At 59.2% G+C, this 23038-nt stretch overlaps 3 protein-coding genes across 5 annotated transcripts in view; 2 read left to right on the forward strand and 1 right to left on the reverse strand.

Moving 5' to 3' along the window:
- The window catches only part of PLEKHG5 (pleckstrin homology and RhoGEF domain containing G5), a 30914-nt gene extending 11554 nt beyond the window's left edge, over positions 1–19360 (forward strand). Inside the window, 20 exon segments of the mRNA XM_023215216.1 lie at positions 9601–9730; positions 11214–11319; positions 11728–11788; positions 12024–12115; positions 12586–12722; positions 13040–13185; positions 13728–13931; positions 14008–14196; positions 14563–14658; positions 15389–15439; positions 15560–15709; positions 16097–16207; positions 16314–16463; positions 16556–16693; positions 16843–16962; positions 17512–17644; positions 17738–17853; positions 17947–18140; positions 18594–19134; positions 19136–19360. Coding sequence (XP_023070984.1) covers positions 9601–9730; positions 11214–11319; positions 11728–11788; positions 12024–12115; positions 12586–12722; positions 13040–13185; positions 13728–13931; positions 14008–14196; positions 14563–14658; positions 15389–15439; positions 15560–15709; positions 16097–16207; positions 16314–16463; positions 16556–16693; positions 16843–16962; positions 17512–17644; positions 17738–17853; positions 17947–18140; positions 18594–19134; positions 19136–19360 — 3090 coding nt within the window.
- A 1122-nt stretch (positions 19361–20482) lies between these two features.
- TNFRSF25 (TNF receptor superfamily member 25) lies at positions 20483–23038 on the forward strand. 3 transcript variants are annotated; one of them, XM_023215214.1, is made up of 5 exons: positions 20483–21115; positions 21634–21754; positions 21953–22087; positions 22458–22625; positions 22724–23038. In XM_023215214.1, exons 1-5 carry the CDS (start codon positions 21068–21070, stop codon positions 22804–22806), a joined length of 555 nt encoding a protein of 184 aa, XP_023070982.1. In that variant the 5' UTR covers positions 20483–21067; the 3' UTR covers positions 22807–23038. The 3 variants fall into 3 exon arrangements, with proteins under 3 accessions (XP_023070982.1, XP_023070981.1, XP_023070983.1); XM_023215213.2 differs by lacking the exon at positions 21634–21754; XM_023215215.1 differs by lacking the exons at positions 22458–22625; positions 22724–23038 and having other exon boundaries at positions 21741–21754; positions 21953–22077.
- The window catches only part of ESPN (espin), a 49022-nt gene continuing 48793 nt past the window's right edge, over positions 22810–23038 (reverse strand). The window contains exon 13 of the mRNA XM_031936248.1: positions 22810–22858. Within this exon, the coding sequence (XP_031792108.1) occupies positions 22810–22858 (49 nt within the window). The remainder of the gene's footprint in view (positions 22859–23038) is intronic.

Genomic DNA, 23038 nt, shown 5'->3' on the forward strand with positions numbered 1-23038 from the left:
TCGGTGTGGGAGGGTGTACCCGGGGCTCAGGCTCTCAGGAAGCGGTCGCCAGGATGATGGGAGGGACTGAGATGAGCTCCTGTTGTGACGTTGGGGTGGGTGTGTGACTGGGGCTCAAAACTGGTGTTGGAGCAGAGAGAGGTGTCCCTGGGGCTAGATGGAGAGCCGGACCAAGGACCCCGAGGGGAATGTCACCCATCCTGGCCTACCCCTTCTTGTGCCTGTGTCCTAAGAGCTCCCTTGCTGGGAGGAAGAAGGGGTCCCCTGGGCCCAGGTTCTGAGGTGGGGGTGGGGTCTCCAGGAGGAAGGGAGGAGGGAAGGTACCCTTCTGGCTGGAAGGGACCGTTGGTGTTGGCACTGAGGGTGAGGTGGGGACCACAGCAGAGTGGGCGCCCCAGGGCTGGGCAGGGGTCGGGTCACCCAGGGGAGGGGCTCCACAGTCTCCACGGTTGTGGGGGCTGTCACCAGCGCCCCCTGCCTCCAGCATTCAAGGAGCTCCCCAGGGGAAAGAGCAAGTTCTGAGGAGCCCTCTGAGCCCGGCACTGGCCTTGAGGAGGGAGTCAGAGAAGAGAGGGGCCCGGGCCGCGCAGAGGCGCAGAGGTGGGGGTCCCCCAGGCCAGGCAGAGGTGGGAACGTGGGGGTCCCGGAGGTTGGGCAGAGGCGGGGATGTGGGGGTCCCCGGGCCGGGCGGAAGTGGGGGTGTGGGGTCCCCGGGTCTGGGCAGAGGCGGGAGGCGGGGGTACCCCAGGTCGGGCGGAGGCGCGGGTGTGTGGGTCGCCGGGGCGGGCGGAGGCGGGGGTGTGGGGGTTCCCGGGCAGGCAGGCGGGGATCCCCGGTGCTGGGTGGCGAGGGCCCGGGCGGGAGGGAGGTGTCCGCCTTCCTGGGGGGCTGGGGGCTGTTCCGGGCCCGGCCCTCCCCGGGGTCCCCGCGCTCAGCGGGGGCGGGCGCGGCCGCACAATGGCAGGAAGCGGGGCTCAGCGCTTTGTCCGGCGGGCGGTGCAGACCGCGGCTTCCTCCGGCCGCCATGGGGACAGGACCCGGTGTCTCCGGACGCCTAGAGGCCTGCAGGCCGGGCCCGGGGTTGCTCTCCCGGGACTCGGAGCCCTCCTGGGCCGGGGGTCGTGCCCGCGACGGTGAAGGCCAGGTACGGGGCCAGGACGGGGAGGGAACGGGGCTGGGTGCCGGGTTCTCGCCTGCAGCCGCCCAGCCCTGCGCAGGAGACCAGGGCAGGGGTGCCCGTGACTGTGGGCCCCTCGATCCGCAGGGGAAGGATGTGGCCCATGGCAGCCGAGCCCCCTACCTGGGCAACTGCACCCTGGGGACGGGGACCTCGGACTCCGGGGTGTGTCCCCGCCGGCTGAGATGTACTCGCCAATCCTTGGCCCTTTGTGTCTGGGGCCAGCTCCGGACACATCTGTGGGTCCCGGGCCCTGTGCTGGGCCGCCCCTCTCTCCCTTCCTCTGCCCTGGCGCTGCCCATAGCCTCCGCCTACCGCCGAGGCCTCTGTTTCTCCTTTTGCCTCTGGCCCCAGCCCTTGTGTGAGGGTGGACGCCTGGCTCTCTGTCCCCATCCTCACACGTGTGTTCCCCAAAGTGCCCCCCTCTGTTATTCTGGCTGCCTGGAGTTAGAAGTGGGTGGGAGCTGGCTGTTCCCATGGGTGGGCTCTCTCCTCCCTTGGGTTGAGACCTGGGAACACTGCCCCCGGACCCTGGCGTCCCTCCTGCAGGACAGAGGCAGGACGTGGTGGGCAGGCAGGTGAGGGAGGGGCAGTTGCGTCTGAGAGAAGGGGCTGGAGTCTGGCTTCAAGAAGGGGCCTTCTGCCCTAGTGCTGGGGGAGTCCTGCCCCTGGAGGGAGCTGGGGAGACTTGGGGGTTTGGGGGTGGGGCGTGAGGCAGGATGGGTAGCAGAAACTGCACCAGGGGTCTCTGCCCACCCCAGCTTCTCAACTGGGCTCATGGTTCTCCTGGGGGCTTCCAGAACTTCATCCTCAATCAGATCTGCTCGATGAAGTCAGAAACCACCTGGTTCAGATCCTGGGGCTGAGCCTCACTGTGCCCCTAGTGCCCCTGAGCCTGGGGACTGCTGAGAGGAGGGAAGCAGATGAGGTCAGCCGGGCCTGGGCACCAGCTCCTGGCAGCAGCCGAAGGAGTCAAGCATCCTCAGTGATGGTAGTGGACATCCAGACCATGACAGCAGCGAAACTGATCTCAAGTCTTTCAAGGGATCCAGGATGGGGTGCATCATAGGGCTCAGTCCATATTTGTTGAATACTGACTCTTCTATGAGGAGTGAATCAGGGTATAAAATCTGCTGTCTGTGTATTGGATTGATTTAAAAACAAGATTGTGGCACAGAATCAGAGTTGGACTGGAAGGGTCCCAGAGACCCTCCCGGAACTCCTTCACCCTAGCACTGCTCCTGCCATGTCACCCCCTACTTGCGGTGGGGCCAGGGCTTGGGTCACGGGCAGGTCTGCAGCCCCAGCTGGCACTAGGAAATCTCAGGAGGCCCAGAAGGGATTGGAGTCAGGAGCCTCTGCCAGGCAGGCTGGGCACAGAGGGCCAGAGGGCTGTGGCTCCCAGGACGAGGGGACAAAGTGGGGCAGGGCCCTTCCCCAGATCATTCTCATGAGGAGATACCCAAAGCTTGGGCTCCCAGAAGCTGCAAAGCCTGACGTTTCTTTCAGCAGTGCTCTGTGGATTCAGGGCGAGGACATAGGAAGAGCCCTGGCTGAGGATAGCTTGGTGGTTTCTGTAGTTTTTAATTTTTTCTGAGACAGGGTCTCACTCTGTCGCCCAGGCTGGAGTGCAGCAATGTGTGATCATGGCTCACTACAGCTTCACTCTCCTGGGCTCAAGCAATCTTCCCGCCTCAGCCTCCCAAGTAGCTGGGACTACAGGAGAGTATTACCGCAGCCAGCTAATTGTGTTTGTTTTTTGTAGAGACAGGATCTCACTGGGTTGCCCGGGCTGGAGTCTTTCTTTTACAGTAGATTAATACAGAAACCAGAAAGAGCTGCAGGGGTTGAGGGATCAATCCCATGACCCACACTTCAAGCCCCACCAGCACAGTTGAAGATCACTCCTAAAGGGTGTGGAAGTGGGGGCACCTGGCGCTCAAGGCTGCCTTCAGGAATCTGGGTCATCCTGTCCCCAGCCACCTGCCCGGGGCCCAGCTCCATGCAGATGAGCCCCTCCCTGAGCATGCGGGCGTGCTTGGAGTGCCACCTGCTGACTACCAGTCCTGTGCCCTGTTCCCTTTCTTGTCAGATGGAGACACAGAGGGACACAAGAACCGACAGGGCTTGCATGAAACTGAGATTGATTTTCTCCTGTCCCTGTAATCCCAGCCGGCCTGAGGCCAGCGTCTCCCTCCTAAGACACCCACAAGAGGGTGCGAATGTGGTTAAAATCTGGAATCCAGGCTGGGTGCAGTGGCTCATGCCTGTAATCCCAGCACTTTGGGAGACCAAGGTGGGTGGATCACCTGAGGTCAGGAGTTCAAGACCAGCCTGACCAACATGGTGAAACCCCGTCTCTACTAAAAATCCAAAAATTAGGTGGGTGTGGTGACGGTGCCTGTAGTCCCGGTTACTTGGGAGGCTGAGGCAGGAGAATTGTTTGAACCCGGGAGGCGGAGGTTGCAGTGAGCCAAGATTGTGCCACTGCTCTCCAGCCTGGGCGACAGAGCGAGACTCTATCTCAAAAAACATAAATAAATAAATACATACATACATAAATAAATAAATAAATAAATAATCTGGGATCCAGAGCCCATACACACTGGCTTCAAGTCCTAGCTCTCCACTGGCTATGTGACCTTAGACAAGTCATTTCACCTCTCTGAGTTTTACTTTCCTCTTGTGTGAAATAGGGACAATAACAGCCCCTATCTTATAGGATGAGATACACATGTAACGCCCCCGGTGCAGCTCCAGACACGTGATGACCACATTAAAAACACGCTCAGACCCTTCCCGGCCTTCTCCTCCCTCCTGCTGTCTGTCATTTTCTCTGCTGTCCTCACCATGCCTATCTCAGAAACCTCTCATTGGGCTTTCACCAGCCAGAAACTCTTCAGCGCCTCTCTCCTGCCTTAATTCATAAATTAAACAAGTGTTTATGGAGCAGCTGGGACTGGAGGTCAGGCGCTGAATCAGACAGAGTAACATTTCTGTCCTTGCGGATGTGACCAGGTGTGGAGGCAGCAGGGTGGAAGATGTGACCTGTCAGGTGCTGGAAAGTGCTGAGGACAGGAAAGGAGCGTGGAGGGTGAATGAGGAGGATGAGAAGGTGACTTGGGGGGAAGCTCGCAGGAGGGGAGGGAAGGCAGGGAGCCGTGCATTTCAATATCTGGAGAAAAGCATCTCAGGCCAGGGACTGGCAGATGTCACAGCTCAGAGGTGGGAACTGCCCTGAAGGAGAGTGTCCTGGAATGACCAGGAGGCCAGCGGGTAAGGGGAGTGAGCCAGGATGGAAGAGCAGGACAGATGGTCCCTGCATGGGATGGCCTTAACCCTAAACAAAAAGTCGATGTCATAAAAGACTGAAAACCCTAACCTTAACCCTTTTGGCTTTTTTGTTTGTTTGTTTGTTTTTATAAGATAGTGTCTTTCTCTGTAGCCCAGGCTGGAGTGCAATGGCGCAGTCTCAGCTCACTGCAACCTCTGCCTCCCCGGTTCAAGCCATTCTCCTGCCTCAGCCTCCTGAGTAACTGGGACTATAGGTGTGTGTCACCACGCCCGGCTAAGTTTTTGTATTTTTAGTAGAGATGGGGTTTCACCGTATTAGCCAGGATGGCCTTGATCTCCTGACCTTGTGATCCACCCGCCTTGGCCTCCCAAAGTGCTGGGATTACAGGCATGACCCACTGCACCCGGCCTTTTTTTTTTGAGACGGAGTTTCACCCCAGGCTGGAGTGCGATGGCGCAGTCTTGGCTCACTGCAACCTCTGCCTCCCATATTCAAACAATTCTCCTGCTTCAGCCTCCCGAGTAGCTGGGATTACAGGCATGCACCACCACGCCCAGCTAATTTTGTATTTTTTTTAATTTAATTTAATTTAATTTTTTATTATTATACTTTAAGTTCTAGGGTACATGTGTATAACGTGCAGGTTTGTTACATATGTATACTTGTGCCATGTTGGTGTGCTGCACCCATCAACTCGTCAGCACCCATCAATTCGTCATTTATATCAGGTATAACTCCCAATGCAATCCCTCCCCCCTCCCCCCCAATTTTGTATTTTTAGTAGAGACGGGGTTTCTTCCATGTTTGTCAGGTTGGTCTCGAACTCTTGACCTCAGGTAATCCGCCCGCCTCGGCCTCCCAAAGTGCTGGGATTACAGGCTTAGCCACTGCGCCCGGCCCCTTTCGGCTTTTATTCAGAGTGAGATGGGAACCCCTGGAGGGTTTTGAGTAGATACAGTGGGACTCCTCTTTGAACAGGGCCCACTCTAGCTGCCCATGGACGAGATATTGTGGGGGACAGGGGTAGCAGTAAGGCTAGTTTTGAGGCCGTTGTTGTCATCCAGCTAAGAGGTGGCTGGGCAGTGGCACACTTATGAGCTGTGGCTGGGTTGAGGCCACAGATACTAAAGGTGGAGCCAGCGGAATTTTTGGGCTGACTAGATGGAGGTGTAACAGAGGTTGTCAAGAGTGACCCCAAGCTAGCATGGTGGCTGACACCTGTAATCCCAACACTAATTCCAGCCCTTTGGGAGGCTGAGGCGGGTGGATCAGTCGAGCCCAGGAGTTCGAGACCAACCTGGGCAACATGGTGAAACCCTGTCTCTACTAAAAATTAGCTGGGTGTGGTGGTGCATGCCTTTAGTTCCAGCTACTTGGAAGAGTGAGGCAGGAGAATCCCTTGAACCCAGGAGGTGGAGGTTGCAGTGAGGCATGAGGCAAGATTGTGGCACTGCACCTCCAGACTGGGTGACAGAGGGAGACCCTGTCTCAAAAAAAAAAAAAAAAAAAAAAAAAGGAAATCCCCCACCTTGCAGCCAATGCAGCCATCAGAAGAATCAAATATCATCTATGTATGCTAAAGCTCTTAGGACTACAGGCTCACATCACCATGCCTGGCTAATTTTTTGTTTTTTTGTTTTTTTTTTTTTTCTTTTTGGAGACGGAGTCTCGCTTTGTCACTTAGGCTGGAATGCAGTGGTGTGATCTTGGCTCACTACAACCTCTGCCCCCGGGTTCAAGCAACTCTCCTGCCTCAGCCTCTCGAGTAGCTGGGACTACAGGCGCATGCTGCCATGGCCGACTAATTTGTATTTTAGTAGAGACGGGGTTTCACCGTATTGCCCAGGCTGCTATCGAACCCCAGGGCTCAGGCAATCTGCCCGCCTCGGCCTCCCAAAGCGCTAAGATTACAGGCATGAGCCACTGTGCCTGGCAATTTTTTATATTTTTAGTAGAGATGGGGTTTTGTCATGTTGGCCAGGCTGGTCTTGAACTCCTGACCTCAAGCGATTGAGTGAGATTACTGGGGAACAAGACATCTCAAAGTGCCACGCCACAGATTACTTATTAATTATAGGGGAAAAAGGGACTCTACAAGGTACAGAGGTCCCCAGAGGATCCAGCATTACAGGCAAATAGCAAGAACACACAGTCAGCTCTGTGGTGTCCCTGCCTGAACACTCAGTTTGAAACTTTCTGAAGACCACCAGACGGATCCACATTGAGGAGCTCTGTGCAAGGCTGCTGGCTCAAAGGCTTAAAAAATGTCAAGGTCGGCCAGGCATGTTGGCCCATGCCTGTAATCCCAGCTCTTTGGGAGGTCAAGGCGGGCAGATTGCTTGAGCCCAGGAGTTCAAGACTAGCCTGGGCAACAGAGTGAGACCCTGTCTCTACTGAAAATAAAAAAATTAGTTGGGCGTAGTGGCATGCACCTAGTAGTCCCAGCTACTAAGGAGGCTGAGGCAGGAGGATTACTTGAGTCCAGGAGGTTGAGGTTGCAGTGAGCTGTGATCATGCCACTGTACTCCAGCCTGGGCTACAGAGTGAGACCCTGTCTTGAAGAAAAAAAACAAAGTCAATGTAATAAAAGACCACAAGAAACAAGGCCGGGTGTGGTGACTCACGCCTGTAATCCCAGCACTTTGGGAGGCCAACGCGGGCAGATCACGAGGTCAGGAGACCCAGACCATCCTGGCTAACATGGTGAAATTCCGTCTCTATTAAAAATACAAAAAATTAGCCGGGCGTGGTGGCGGGCACCTGTAGTCCCAGCTACTCGGGAGGATGAGGCAGGAGAATGGCTTGAACCCAGGAGGAGGAGCTTGCAGTGAGCTGAGATCGTGCCACTGCACTCCAGCCTCAGTGACAGAGTGAGACTCTGTCCCAAAAAAAAAACAGAAGACCACAAAAAACAAGTAAGGAGTCTAGAGAATGGTGGTCCGATCTCGGTTCACTGCAACCTCCGTCTTTCGGGTTCAAGTGATTCTCCTGCCTCAGCCTCCCAAGCAGCTGGGACTATGGGCACGCACCACCATGCTTGGCTAATTTTTTGTATTTTTGGTAGAGACGGGGTTTCGCCATGTTGGCCAGGCTGGTCTTGAACTCCTGACCTCAAGCAATCCGCCCACCTCGGCCTCTCAAGGTGCTGGGATTATAGGCATGAGCCACCTCATCTGGCCAGAATTCATTCTTAAAGGATAAACAGACATAACCAAATGCCACGTGTGAACTTTGATTAGTTCCTATATGAGGAAGCATATCTGTAAGAACATTGTTTAGATACTTGGGAAAATGTCAACATAGACTCTATATCAAGGTCCAGTTTCCCAAATGCGACAATTCTATGGGGTTTTGTAGGAAAGGTGTCTTTGTTCTTAGGCAGCACCATGGTTTCTGCCCCAGGGGAGGGGGGTGCTGAGAAGAGAATGGGAGAGAAAGCAGATGTGGCAGATACCAACAACTGGGGAGTCCAGAGGGCGTGTGCTATTCTTATAATTTTTGGTAGGTTTGAAATATTTTAAAACAAGTCTGGGTGCGGTGGCTCACGCCTGTAATCCCAGCACTTTGGGAGGCTGAGGCAGGCGGATCACCTGAGACCAGGAGTTCGATACCAGCCCGGCCAACATGGTGAAACTCCGTCTCTACTAAAAATACAAAAATTAGTCTGGTGTGGTGGCATGCGCCTGTAATCCCAGCTACTCAGGAGGCTGAGGCAGGAGAATCGCTTGAACCTGGGAGGTGGAGGTTGCAGTGAGCCGAGATCGCGCCATTGTACACCAGCCTGGGCAACAGAGCAAGATCCCTTCTCAAAAAAAATTTAAAAAAATAAAAAGAAAAGAAATATTTTAAAACAAAACTTGGGAAAAATAGAGAGTGGGAGGAGAGAACTAGGAAGTCGTGAATATTGATACCTGTTTACAGAGTTTAGCTGTGAAGGGAAAGAAAGAAAGTCAGCCTAAGCTGGCGGGTGAGGTGAGGCCTCTGTAAAATGAAGAAATAAGGCTAGGCGTGGCCTGTAATGCCAGCATTTTGGGAGGCCAAGGTGGGCAGATCACTTGAGGCCAGGAGTTTGAGACCAGCCTGGGCAACATGGTGAAACCCTATCTCTACAAAAAATACAAAAACTAGCCTGTGGTAGTGCATGCTTCTAGTCCAAGCTACTCGGGAGGCTGAGGCTAGAGGATCACGTGAGTGTGGGAAGTCAAGGCTGCAGTGAGCCATGATTGTGCCACTGCACTCCCTGTCTCAAAGAAAGGAAAAAAAAGATGGAGAAGCCGGGCGCGGTGGCTCACGCCTGTAATCCCAGCACTTTGGGAGGCCGAGGCAGGCAGATCACGAGGTCAGGAGTTCAAGACCAGTCTGGCCAACATAGTGAAACCCTGTCTCTACTAAAAATACAAAAAAATGGCCGGGCACGGTGGCTCACGCCTGTAATCCCAGCACTTTGGGAGGCCGAGGCAGGTGGATCATGAGGTCAGGAGATCGAGACCATCCTGGCGAACACGGTGAAACCCCATCTCTACTAGAAATACAAAAAAAATTAGCCGGGCGTGGTGGTGGGCGCCTGTAGTCCCAGCTGCTCAGGCGGCTGAGGCAGGAGAATGGCGTGAGCTCAGGAGGCGGAGGTTGCAGTGAGCTGAGATCGCGTCACTGCACTCCAGCCTGGGCGACAGAGCGAGACTCCGTCTCAAAAAAAAAAAAAAAAAAAAATTTGGCTGGGCGTGGTGGTATGCGCCTGTAATCCCAGCTACTGGGGTGGCTGAGGCAGGAGAATTGTGTGAATCCGGGAGGCAGAGGTTGCAGTGAGCTGAGATCAAGCCACTGCACTCCAGTCTGGGTGACAGAACGAGACTCTGTCTCAAAAAAAAAAAAAAAAGGTGGAGAAAAAATAACCACGTGTTGGTGTGCCGACGGGGGAATGATCCAGCAGAGGGGAAACCTGATGATGTGGGAGACGGGGGACTGCTGGGGGGTGTCCCCTCACCCTGGATCGAGGGATGGGTCCATTAGGGAGAGCTGGCCCAGCTTGGAGCAGGGTGGTTCATTCTAAGTCCCTGCAGCCCTGAGCCGGGATCGGGGGATGTGGTGGAGCTCGCGGACCTCCTGAAGTCTTCTGTCCCCACCCCAGGTATGTCACCACGCCGACTGCCAGCAGCTGCACCGCCGGGGACCCCTCAACCTCTGCGAGGCCTGTGACAGCAAGTTCCACAGCGCCATGCATTACGATGGCCATGTCCGCTTTGACCTTCCTCCACAAGGTGAGCACAGGCGGGAGCCACAGCTCGGGCCCCCAGAGCTCCTGTAGTAGTGTTTCAGTAACCACTGGAACCGTGCTAGGGCATCATAAGGACAAGTCGACTGTACATAATGAAACCCGAGTATGTCACAGTTCCTTTTGTTCCAAATGTTTTTTAGCAAGAGAAAAAGTCCATGACCCTCCCAGAGGCAGGCCTTTGTCTATCTGGTGCTGTGTTCTCACTGGTTCTCACCTCCCCCAGCTGCTCCTGCCCCTGGCCTGTGGCCCACACAGAGAAGGCCCCTTTCTTTCTAGTTCTGCCTGTCCTCAGGGCAGGGGACAGGCAGAACTAGAAAGTCCTCCAAGCCAGGCTGTGGGCCTAGCAGAGGCAGTGTGGAGTAGGGTGGTCAGGTCAGGAGGCACTTGTAGCAGGAAATAAGAAATTCCTCTTGCTGAGCAGGGACCCAGCTCAGGCCCACCATCAACTGCCTGTGGAGGGGTGACTTGCAGGCACCCAGGCCTGGTGAGAAATGCCAACCCCTGTGTCCTTTCCCAGCTGATCAGAGGAACAAAAGGATTCTTCTGGTTGGGCACGGTGGCTCATGTCTGGCATACAAAAAATACAAAAATTAGCCAGGTGTGGTGGCACCCTCTTGTGGTCCCAGCTACTTGGAGGCTGAGGTGGAAGGATTGCTTGAACCCAGACAATGGAGGCTCCAGTGAGCCGTGATCGTGCCACTGCACTCCAGCCTGAGCGATGGAGGGAGACCCTGTCTTAAAAAACAATAAACAAACAAAAGGATTATCTCCCTCTGCCAGGGCCCCTTGGGAATTCAGGTGTGGTCACAGCATGGGGGAGGGGAGGCCTGGAAGAAAGAGCCACGGACTTTGGTCCCTTCCTGTAACAACCCCGGAGGCAGGGCTCCCTTATCCTTATTTTATAGAAGGGTAAACTGAGGCCACAGGTGGGTTTGCTTTTGGGGTGGAGCTTTACCATGGGTGTCATCCCCGGGCCTTTGTGTCCTTTTGGGTCTGTGGGGATAGATAGCAATGACTGAGGCCATGAGAGGGGGCTCACACCTGTAATCCCAGCACTTTGGGAGGCTGAGGTGGGTGGATCACTTGAGGTAAGGAGTTTGAGGTCAGTCTGGCCAACATGTTGAAACCCTGTCACTACCAAAAATAGAAAAACATGAGCTGGGCATGGTGGCGCACGCCTGTAATCCTAGCTACTTGGGAGGCTGAAGCACGAGAATCGCTTGAACTCAGGAGGCAGGGGTTGCAGTGAGCTGAGATCAAGCCACTGCACTCCAGCCTGGGTGACAGAGTGAGACCCTGTCTCAAAACAAAAAACAATGGCTGAGCCCCTCTCCTCACAGAACTGAAGGGCCCTCGCTACCTTTCATCTGGGGGTTCCAGGGTAAGACTGTGGTCCCTCTGGAGGCGGCCATGCTGCAGGCTAAGGAGGGGCGGGGAGGCACAACCCCCTCCCGCTTTCTCCCAAGGCTCTGTCCTTGCCCGGAACGTGTCCACCCGGTCATGCCCGCCGCGCACCAGCCCCGCGGTGGACTTGGAGGAGGAGGAGGAGGAGAGCTCTGTGGATGGCAAAGGGTAGGTGAGGGGTGAGTGGGCAGAGAGATACCTGGGGGTCCCCAAGGCTGGGTCTCAGATCAGACATTCAGGACCAGATGCTTTGGTGCCCTCCCCGAGTAAGGCTGATGGGCAGACCTCTCCCCACCCCTGTGGCTGTCCTGACTACGGGAAGAGGCCACCCAGCCTGGGCCAGCCTTCAGGGCGCTTGGGATCCTGGCCCACACCAGACCAGGTACCGTTCGGTGTGACTCCCATGTTGGCCACCAGAGGGCGCACAGCCCCATTCGGGCCGGGCAGGGTTGAATCCACGCGGGTTACCTGTCACCTAGGGTGAGCGAAGGGCGGCGAAGCCACAGGCCCACTCGCCGCCCACGCTGGCGAGGGCCACCCACACCTCCAGCCTCTGCCCTCCCCGCTTCCCTGCAGGGACCGGAAGAGCACAGGCCTGAAACTCTCCAAGAAGAAAGCAAGGAGGAGACACACGGATGTGAGGAGCATCCCCGGGGCGGCGCATGGGGGTTCCCGACAGCCTGCGCCCTTCCCTGAGCCTGGGCCTCCCTCCGGGACTGGGGTGGGGAGGTCTGCATCCCAGGCTGCAGAGGCCTGGGAGATCACTGGGGTTCCCTTTCTTGCTGGGGTTCCCATCCCAGACCGGAGGGTGGGGAGGGTGGGGAGGAGAAGCTCACAGCTCCTCCCCGTCCCGCCCCGCCCCATTCTCTCAGGACCCGAGCAAGGAGTGCTTCACCCTGAAATTTGACCTGAATGTGGACATCGAGACGGAGATCGTCCCAGCCATGAAGAAGAAGTCGCTGGGGTAGGGCTTGGTGGGGCTCAGGATGGAAGTGGGACTGGGAGCAGGGGTGGCCCCATGTCGCAGGTTCCGGGTCTCTGCAGGTATGACCTCTGTGTCTGTGCGGCGGCCCGTAAGTGAGCAACATCCCTGCGTGGGCAGACCCGTGCGGGTGTGCACGCCACTGTGAGGGAGTGTGGCAGGGTCCGTGGACTTGTGCGTTTTAATCATGTATGCAGGAGCCAGGCCTGCGTGTGGGCAGGCGTGTGACAGGTCTGCCGTGGTGTGCAGATGCGCCTGTGTGAGGACCTCTGCGGGCAGGTGTCTGTGGACCTGCGTGTGATCCCACGCGGGCTTCCCTTTTCCGTTGGGAAGGTGGGGGAAGGTGGGGGCAGCTGGGGCTGTGGGTGGGGCAGGGGCTCGTGGGGGCAGGGCCCAAGCTGAAGCGACTGGCCGCCTTGTTCTAATGCACACGCCTCCTGTCCTGGGGGCAGGGAGGTGCTGCTGCCTGTATTTGAAAGGAAGGGCATCGCGCTGGGCAAAGTGGACATCTACCTGGACCAGTCCAACACACCCCTGTCCCTCTCCTTCGAGGCCTACAGGTTCGGGGGACACTATCTTCGTGTCAAAGGTGAGCAGCAGCCTGGGCCAAATGGGGCCGCTGGGCCAGGCGGAGCCTCCTGGATATGGGCACCTTCCCAGGCTCAGGTTCCCATTGGCTGTGGGCCTGAGCAGCCTCATTACCATACAGGTGTCTCTGCTGGGTGCTGCTTGCTGGGGGGAGAGGCAGGGGGGACGGGGTGGGGGGGGGGGGGCTGGCAGGGCAGGGCTGTAGGGGGAGGGCAGGCAGGCCTTGGTGTGGATCCTCCGGGGAGAGAGGACTGGGGCCCCCTCCTCCACCAGACCTGGGTCCTGAGGATCTCTCCTGGCCCCCTCATGCGGCCCCAGCCAAGCCTGGAGATGAGGGCAAGGTGGAGCAGGGCGTGAAGGACTCCAAGTCCTTGAGTCTGCCGATCCTGCGGCCAGCTGGGACTGGGCCCCCCGCCCTGGAGCGCATGGACCCCCAGAGCCGCCGGGAGAGCCTGGACATCTTGGTGAGGAGGAGGGGGTGTGTCAGGGGAGGGGGTGGGAAGGGGCCCAGGCTGGACCCACAGCCCCTCCTCAGAGGCAGTCACCCTGGGTCTCTCACTGCCCCCTCTTGAGGATTTAATTGCCCCTTCTGGAAAATGGGGCCGGCTGTGAGAGTAAGGGACCCTCTCTCTCTGGATCTAGCGCAAGGTGAGGGCTTGTATCTGAGACTCAGCGGGTCAGGGAACCTGTGTGTGCATGTGTGCGCGAGAGAAGTGCCCGGGGCTACAGACCGCCCGGAGCCGTGTTCCAGAGTGCATCTGAGCGTGTGTAACTCTGTGCTTCATGCTTGAAGCTGAGGGACTTGGGGCTGATGGTCTGGGCATATCGGTGTCTGGACCTTCCAGTCTCCAGACGTGTCTGGGTCCCAGGGGAGGGGACACCCCAGGGTAGAGATGCAGAGACCCTCCTCCATCCCAGGCTGGCCTGAGGCCCTGGAAACCCGCCTTGGGGTGGGGCCATGGGGGCGGGCAGGGGCTCCCGGCCCTGACCACCCCTCCCTGGTCAGGCCCCTGGCCGCCGCCGGAAGAACATGTCGGAGTTCCTGGGGGAGGTGAGCATCCCTGGGCAGGAGCCCCCCACGCCCTCCAGCTGCTCTTTGCCCAGTGGCAGCAGTGGCAGCACCAGCAGCGGCGACAGCTGGAAGAACCGGGCGGCCAGTCGCTTCAGCGGCTTTTTCAGCTCGGGCCCCAGCAGCAGCGCCTTTGGCCGGGTATGTGGCCCCATCTGCCCAGGGTCAGGCAGCTGGCTGGCCGTGACCGCTGACCCTGACCAGGGTATCCTTCCAGGAGGTAGACAAGATGGAGCAGCTGGAGGGCAAGCTGCACACCTACAGCCTCTTCGGGCTGCCTAGGCTGCCCCGGAGGCTGCGCTTCGACCATGACTCCTGGGAGGAGGAGGATGATGAGGACGAGGATGAGGACAATGCCTGCCTGAGGCTGGAGGACAGCTGGCGGGAGCTCATTGATGGGCATGAGGTGAGTGCGGGCCACAGTGCTGCCCCCTCCTTGTGCCGAAAGGAGGACAGCCCTTGGGAGGAGGATCCAGTGATGAGATGTTCCATGGGATGCCCCAAAGAGGCCACTGTTACTATTAACCCACTTTGGAGACGGGGGCTGGATGAAAATGGTGTGCTGCTTGGCTGCTTTAATGGCAGAGGAGGGCCCAGATCTTGGGTGTCTTGACTGTGATTATTCATGTGGTACCAAGGGTGACCCTGCTCCTCTTGGGACCTCTGTGTCCCCTTTGGGAAAATGAGAAAGCTGCGTGCAGTTTGCTTATCCTCCCTGGCCACCCTAAGGTGCTCCAGGCCTCCTTGTTGACCCGTCCTGCCCTCTCTGTAGAAGCTGACCCGGCGGCAGTGCCACCAGCAAGAGGCAGTGTGGGAGCTGCTGCACACGGAGGCCTCCTACATCAGGAAACTGCGGGTCATCACCAACGTGAGTAGGGGCTGCGCTGGTCCCTGTGTTCACCCTGCCCCCCTCTTTCTGGTCTCTTTCTGGCAGCCCTCAGCTGAGTCTGGGCCTTTGCAGAAGGAGCAGGTGCCTGGCAATGAGGTGGGGGCAGGAAAGTCAGACAAGGGCTGTGCCCAGGGAGGAGGTGGCTCCTAGAGGAACCTGGGAGGGGGCTTCCGGCAGGTTTGCCAGGTTCAACTGAATTAGCACAGGTGAGGCTTCATTCTTTCACTTTCGTTCAGTGGCTGTTTCCCAACACTTGCTGTGTGCTGGGTGCCCAGCAGCCCACACCCTGGACGGGCTGGAGTGAGACGGCAGTGTAGGGATTTCGGCTCAGGAAGGGGAGCACCTGCCCTGGGCTTGGAGCTTCCTGGAGGGAGGAAGCATCCTCAGAGGTGAAATATGGAGGCTGAGCCAGGGTGGAAGTGGAGAAGGGAATTCCAGGCGTGGCTGCAAGGCCAGTCTCCCTGGAGCTTCCCTCCCGGAGGGACCAGGGCAGCGTGACCCCGGGAGGGCTGTTGAAGGCTGGGTCTTTCCTCAGGGTCTGGACTTCCCAGGTGCGAAGGCCAAAGGGTACAGCCTCCGTATCCCTGGCTGCTGTGGGGCCTCCTGGAAAGGGGAAGGGGAAGGAGTGGCTGGGGAGCCTGAGGCCGGGTGGGGTCTTAGGGCTGAGACAACCTCCCGACCCCAGCCACACCATCCCCTGATCCCACAGCTGTTCCTGTGCTGCCTCCTGAACCTGCAAGAATCAGGGCTGCTGTGTGAGGTGCGCTGGGGTCCGGGGGCGGCGGCGGGTGAGGTACCGGGAAGGAGGGCGGGACCTGGACGTGGGGCGGGGCTAACCTGGCGGAGGGGCGTGGCCAACCGCACCTCCCGCGGCGCCCAGGTGGAGGCGGAGCGTCTGTTCAGCAACATCCCGGAGATCGCGCAGCTGCACCGCAGGCTGTGGGCCGGCGTGATGGCGCCAGTGCTGGAGAAGGCGCGGCGCACACGGGCGCTGCTACAGCCCGGGGACTTCCTCAAAGGCTTCAAGATGGTACGGGCGGCGCCTGGCGCAGGCAGGGGCACTGAGGTAGGGCTGGGGCGCCGAAAAGGCTCCACGGCCCGATCCGGTCTGCCCAGCATCCCCAACCTCCCCCGGGCCCGTGACCGCACTTGACTTCCTGTGGCCAAGGGTGAGGAATTACGAGGCGGTCGCCCGGGTTTGAGCCCTCACCTGGCCATCTACCCCTGCTCCCTGGCCGCGAGTGATCTGTTTGGCTGAGGCTCAGTTTCCTCATCTGGAAACAGGGATCATAAGCTTGCCCCCCCCTTGGGGTGGTCGCCCAAGTGCAGTAAGGAAGCGCTTGCGCAGCGCCTGGCGCGGGCCGGCCCACAGGGAGCGCGCAGTAACCGGCGCCGTGGTTGTTCTGCCCCGGGCCAGTTCGGCTCGCTCTTCAAGCCCTACATCCGCTACTGCATGGAGGAGGAGGGCTGCATGGAGTACATGCGCGGTCTGCTGCGCGACAACGACCTCTTCCGGGCCTACATCACGGTGAGAGCGTGCGCGCCGTGGGCGGGGGCGCAGGAGGACGGGACCCTGGGTGGGGCCGGGTGGGGCGGGGCCTACCCTGAGCCCCGTCCCCGCTCCCCTACCACAGTGGGCCGAGAAGCACCCACAGTGCCAGCGGCTGAAGCTGAGCGACATGCTGGCCAAACCCCACCAGCGGCTCACCAAGTACCCTCTGCTGCTCAAGTCGGTGCTGAGGAAGACCGAGGAGCCGCGCGCCAAGGAGGCCGTCGTCACCATGGTAAACCCTGGTGGCTGGCAGGGGTGGTCTCCCCTGCACGGCTGTCTGCCCCGTCATGACCCTGGGCCTGAAGCCCCCTTGCCTGCGCCTAGATCGATTCCGTGGAGCGCTTCATCCACCACGTGAATGCGTGCATGCGGCAGCGCCAGGAGCGGCAGCGGCTGGCGGCTGTGGTGAGCCGCATCGACGCCTACGAGGTGGTGGAAAGCAGCAGCGACGAAGTGGACAAGGTGGGCGTGTGTCTGCGGGGGTTGCCGGCTGGGGAGAGACGAAGGCCAAGCTGGCAGGCAGGGTCTGTGCTAGGCATCTCACTGAGGATGCCTAGCTGAGATGGGAGTCAGGCTCTGGCCTCCCCTACACTCATGCCCTCTGTCCCCAGCTCCTGAAGGAATTTCTGCACCTGGACTTGACAGCGCCCATCCCCGGCGCCTCCCCGGAGGAGACGCGGCAGCTGCTGCTGGAGGGGAGCCTGAAGATGAAGGAGGGGAAGGACAGCAAGGTGATTCCAGGGCCACCCCATCCCCATGCCCTGTCCTTCCTGGGGACCTTCTGGGCCCCAGTCACTGGTTCTCAGCTCCCCAGTCACTTGGGTGGTGACTCAAGAACAGGTGACTTTGTCATAGTGAATGACAGTTCTCTGCCATTCACAAATCCAGCCGCAGGGTCCTAGCCCTTGAAGGCACCAGTGGTACCCATTTGTCGGTGTCACGTGGGTTCCTGGTGGGAGGGCAGCCACATTCCACAAGTGGGCCAGGAACCCCAGAGCCTTGCTACTGTGCTGTGGCCCTTTCAGGCACGGGGCAGGCTGAGAGGTTGCACATGGTGACTTCAAAGTCATCACTCTTCTTTTTAATGTAAACTTGTATTAAGTCATCAACATACATCTCAGTGAAAGAGAATCATCTTCCTCTTCATTTTAATTTTACTTGAAGGTTCATGCTGGGAGGAGTGTTTGACAAAAACTGAATGCTCCCAGGGGAGGCTGGGGCCACAGTCCCCGGCCCTGACCCTGCTGGCCTCTCTGCACTGCCCCCACCCCACACTGCAGATGGATGTGTACTGCTTCCTCTTCACGGATCTGCTGTTGGTGACTAAGGCAGTGAAGAAGGCAGAGAGGACCAGGGTCATCAGGCCACCCCTGCTAGTGGACAAGATTGTGTGCCGGGAGCTACGGGACCCTGGTAAGGGGCCCTGGTCCCCTGTTCCTGGTCAGGGACTGTGATAGGCGAGGGCCATCGTCTCTGCTGACACTGACTTGGGCTTTCTCTAACCAGGGTCCTTCCTCCTTATCTACCTGAATGAGTTTCACAGTGCTGTAGGGGCCTACACATTCCAGGCCAGCGGCCAGGCCTTGTGCCGTGGCTGGGTGGACACCATTTACAACGCCCAGGTGAGCGCAGAGTAGTGAGTGGGTGGGCAGGGCAGATTAGGGAGCTGCTGGTTACAACCCATTCTGCCCCATGTACCCCAACACTGCCTGCAGAACCAGCTGCAACAGCTGCGCACACAGGAGCCACCAGGCAGCCAGCAGTCCCTGCAGAGCCTGGAAGAGGAGGAGGATGAGCAGGAGGAGGAAGAGGAGGAGGAGGAGGAGGAAGGCGAGGAGAGTGGCAATTCAGCTGCCAGCTCCCCCACCATCATGCGGAAAAGCAGCGGCAGCCCCGACTCTCAGCACTGGTATGTCTGCTCATGACCACCCAGCACGTCAAACCAGGACAAGTACTCCAGCCCAGGACTCCTGAAGGCCCAGCCACCCTCCCTTCCTCCCAGTGGCTTCTTGTCATGAACACTGGGAGTGGGGCTCTATCTCCCCCAGAGTCCAGGTGGGGTGGGCAGACACCTTTCCACGTGCTGCCAGCTCTGATCCATTCGTGGTAGCTACCTGGGGTGCTGTGCTGAGGATCCTTAGGGCAGATCCAGCCTTGGCAGGGAAGAGTACTGGGCTCGCTACTGAGGTCTGTTGTGGGCACTAGAGCTGGAAGATCTGCCACACCTGCCACATGCTGCCATCTCTGAGCCTCCAGGCCCAGGAGGGCAGAGGGTATAAACCACTGTGCACTGCCCGGCCTGGGGCTGCCTCAGGTCATCTAGGTTTCATGGCCTGGGCTGACTCTGCTCCTGGCCCCACAGTGCCTCAGATGGCTCCACGGAGACCCTGGCCATGGTTGTGGTGGAGCCTGGGGAGACGCTGTCCTCCCCCGAGTTCGACGGCGGTCCTTTCAGCTCCCAGTCCGATGAGACCTCTCTCAGCACCATTGCCTCATCTGCCACGCCCACCAGTGAGCTGTTGCCCCTGGGTCCAGTGGACGGCCGCTCCTGCTCCATGGACTCTGCCTACGGCACCCTCTCCCCAACCTCCTTACAAGACTTTGTGGCCCCAGGCCCTGTGGCAGAACTAGTGCCTCGGCCCCCAGATTCCCCACGAGCTCCTTCCCCTCCACCCTCGCCCCGTCTCCGCCGCCGCACCCCTGTCCAGCTGTTAACCTGCCCACCCCAACTCCTCAAGTCTAAGTCCGAGGCCAGCCTCCTCCAGCTGCTGGCAGGGGCCGGCACCCATGGAACATCCTCTGCCCCCGGCCGCAGCCTGTCAGAGCTCTGCCTGGCTGTCCCAGCCCCAGGTATTAGGACTCAGGGCTCCCCTCAGGAAGCTAGGCCCAGCTGGAATTGCCGGGGGGGCCCCTAGCCCTGGCAGTGGTCCTAGGCTAGCTAGCTGCCTGGCCGGGGAACCTGCAGGCTCCCATAGGAAGAGGTGTGGAGACCTGCCCTCGGGGGCCTCTCCCAGGGTCCAGCCTGAGCCCCCACCAGGAGTCTCCACCCAGCACAGGAAGCTGACCCTGGCCCAGCTCTACCGAATCAGGACCACCCTGCTGCTTAACTCCACGCTCACTGCCTCGTGAGTGGCCTGGCCTGGGGTAGGGCAAGTGGCTCAGGGCACTGGCATGGGGGCCCAGTCATGCCTGGGAGCATCGCATCTGGGGAGGGTGATGGTGGAGGGAGCCTGAACGCTGCCCAGTGTCTGGGTGCAGGGGGCTGTGGTGGGCAGTAGTGAAGGGGCCTGAGGAGTGCCGTGGGGAAGAGAGGGTGACCAGAGCCACTCTGAACGGTGTCAGCCAAAGAAAGACTCCCTTCCCCACCCTGTAGGGAGGTCTGAGCGGAGGGAGGCCCCCAAGAGTGCCATTGACAGTAGACAGCCTGCCTCATGGGGCGTGCCGGCACCTGCTTCAGTTGCTGCCTCCTGTGTGCATGAGCCGGATGCTGGGGAGGATCCCTGCCTACACCCGGGCCTGATTTGTGCTTTGCCAGACCGGATGGAGTGGAGGAGGCCCAGGCCACAGTACCACCTGACCTGCCCAGGCAGCCCCTCGTCACCTACTCCCCGAAGTTAACAGCTCAACTCGAATCCAGGGCTGGGCTCCCAGGCTGCCCATCACACTTCTACCCTCACTGGCCTCCAGTGGGACTCGCTCCTGCCTCGCCCCCACCTTCCCAGTCCCACAGGCCACCCCTGGCTTGGGCTAGGTTCTGTAAAGTTACGTATTTATTGAGCTTTTGGTTCTTTTATAAAGACTTGTCTAGACTCCACTGGGACGAGTCCTTTGCTTTGGGGTCAGTGACTCGGGGCACTTGAATTCAGGGTGGCCTCTTTGCGTTCCTGTGCCCCTCCACATGCCACGGATGGCCTATGGATAGAGCTTCCCGTGGGAAGCACCTGGGAAGTAACGGGGGGTGGGGTGCTACCAGACCAACATCCCCAGACTTCCCCACCTTCAGCCACCATCAGAACCTCTCCCCAGGTGCCCTCCTGGGATTCAGGGCTGAATCTGCCCAGTTTCCACACTCTTGGGAAGGTGGGTCCCCCATGGGGGTCCCTTCAGGTACTTTTTTTTTTTTTTTTAAGACAAAGTCTCACTCTGTTGCCCAGGTTGGAGTGCAGTGGTGTGATCTCGGCTCACTGCAGCCTCTGCCTCCCGGGTTCACACGATTCTCCTGCCCCAGCCACTTTAGTAGCTGGAACTGCAGGTAGGCACCACCACGCTGGGCTAATGTTTGTATTTTAAATAGAGATGGGGTTTCACCATATTGGTCAGGCTGGTCTCGAACTCCTGACCTCAAGTGATCCTCCCGCCTCAGCCTCCCAAAGTGCTAGAACTACAGGCCTGAGCTACTGCCCTTGGCCCCATCCGGTACTTTTGGCCCAACCCCCTCCATGGCTGGGGGCGCGGAGGCGGAGAAAGAAGTCACTTGCCCTGGTTCTACCTTGAAGTGGTTCTCAGGGTTGGGGCGAGAGTCGGGGTGGGGACCGGGATGCAGCTCCATCCTGTGTCCCTGGTCGCAGCAGGCAGCCCAGCGCTTTGCGTGTTCTCCTTGGCCTTTCCGCTGCTGCCAAATGAGTTCAGGTCTAGGCCGACCAGAGGGGGCACCCGGTCGGAGTCGGTTGGCCTCCGGCGGCCCCGCCTTCCCCCGCCCGCCAGGCGGGCCCTTCTCGACGGCGCGGGGCGGGCCCTGCGGGCGCGGGAGTGAAGGCGGAACCACGACGGGCAGAGCGCACGGAGCCGGGAAGCCCCTGAGCGCCCGTCGGAGGGCCGAGCGCGGCGCCGAGGGCCATGGAGCAGCGGCCGCGGGGCTCCGCAGCGGTGGCAGCGGTGTCTACGGTGAGTTGAGACGCAGGAGGCGAGGGGCAGCTTTGAGCCTTGTCCCAAGAGCCTCCGTGAAGGAAGAGGTCCCGGGCGCGTCTCCACTCCAAGCCTCCCTGTGGCTGGGCTGGCCGCCCCTTCCGACCTCGTTAGAGGCTCCACCAGGGCGTAGCCTTTCCACTGAGAGGAAACCCCTCCCAGGAGGGTCTGGGGGCCCCAGGTAGAGAATGATCAGTGTCCCTCCTCCAACAGAAAGCATGGGTGGGGGTGTGGGTGCTGCCGTGTCCCTGCTCTGGTGGACAGGAAGCTTGTGAGAGGCTGGCAAGAGCCCCTTCCTCTGGCCCTCCGAAGCCTGGTGTGTGCACAGGGGGAAGGAAGTTAGTCTCCTCTCCACCCGTGGGCACCCCTTCTGCGGGGGGCCTGGGAAGTGGGCTGTTCGGTGGGCAAATGCTGGGGCCTCTGAAATGGTGGAGACCCGGCAGGGAGAGGCCCCACGTGGGCAGCTGCACTGAGAGTCAGCAGCACCTGTCCCCCAGGCGCTCCTCCTGGTGCTGCTGGGGGCCCGGGCCCAGGGCGGCACACACAGCCCCAGGTGTGACTGTGCCGGTGACTTCCACAAGAAGATTGGTCTGTTTTGTTGCAGGGGCTGCCCAGCGGGTAAGTGGCCACGGGGGTGGGAGAGGCATGGGACAGGCAGGGCTGGAGAGGTGGCGGGCAGGCCAGGGAGGTAAGAGGAGGCTGGCAGGGGAGGTACGGGGAGGCTGGAGAGAAAGAGGGAGGGAGGGCAGGGTGGGAAGCAGGTCGAGGGTTGCTGGGCAGCCCCTCTGCGTGCCTGACCCCTGCCTGGTTCCACAGGGCACTACCTGAAGGCCCCTTGCACGGAGCCCTGTGGCAACTCCACCTGCCTTCTGTGTCCCCAAGACACCTTCTTGGCCTGGGAGAACCACCATAATTCTGAATGTGCCCGCTGCCAAGCCTGTGATGAGCAGGGTGAGGGGCTTCTCAGTGCTTGGCAGGGGGTTCCTAAGGACAGGCCTTTCTGAAGGAAGTGGCTGGCTTGGGCCCAACCTTGGGGTGTGAGGGTCCTGCACCCACCCTTGCCAGAACCCTCCACTCTGATCCTCCTTCAGGGTGCCCTTGCCCCTTCTCTCTTCCTGGTGACCTTTCCATCTCTCCATGTGCCTTGGCCTCTGGTCGGCCTCAATCTCTGAGCTTCTCTCTTTTTTAGGGTAGCCCTGCACCTGTCTCTCTTCCACCTATTCCTGTCTCCATTTTCTTGGGGGCGGGGGTCTGCCTCTGCCTCTCTATGGGAGCGTTTGGCCCTAACTCTCCACTCTCCATCTCCCTGCACCCCCACCAGCCTCCCAGGTGGCCCTGGAGAACTGTTCAGCTGTGGCCGACACCCGCTGTGGCTGTAAGCCAGGCTGGTTTGTGGAGTGCCAGGTCAGCCAATGTGTCAGCAGTTCACCCTTCTACTGCCAACCATGCCTAGACTGCAGGGCCCTGCACCGCCACACACGGCTACTCTGTGAGTACCCCCACCCAGGGCTATCTACTCCCAGACCCGCTTCTCCCTGCCTGCCCTACTCGTGTTCCATGCTGACGCATGCCTCTCCTGGACTGCAGGTTCTCGCAGAGATACTGACTGTGGGACCTGCCTGCCTGGCTTCTATGAACACGGCGATGGCTGCGTGTCCTGCCCCACGTAATACCTAGCTGTCTTGGGATGGAAGGAGGGGCAGCTGGGAGCAGGGCAAGGGCCTGGGGTGGGGCAGGTGCTGCTGGTTCAGGAATAGGAAGAGGGGACAGGGAGGAGGGAACTTGGCCCTGTGTTGGATGGGCCCCACTTCAGGTAAACTTAGATGGTAAAAGAGAAATCTGCATCCTCCTTAGCCAGATATATAAGGGTATGTGCCTTCACTTTCAGCCAGCATTCCCCCC

The sequence above is a fragment of the Piliocolobus tephrosceles genome, chromosome 1 (genome assembly GCF_002776525.5).
Source record: "Piliocolobus tephrosceles isolate RC106 chromosome 1, ASM277652v3, whole genome shotgun sequence".
Taxonomy (NCBI): domain Eukaryota; kingdom Metazoa; phylum Chordata; class Mammalia; order Primates; family Cercopithecidae; genus Piliocolobus; species Piliocolobus tephrosceles.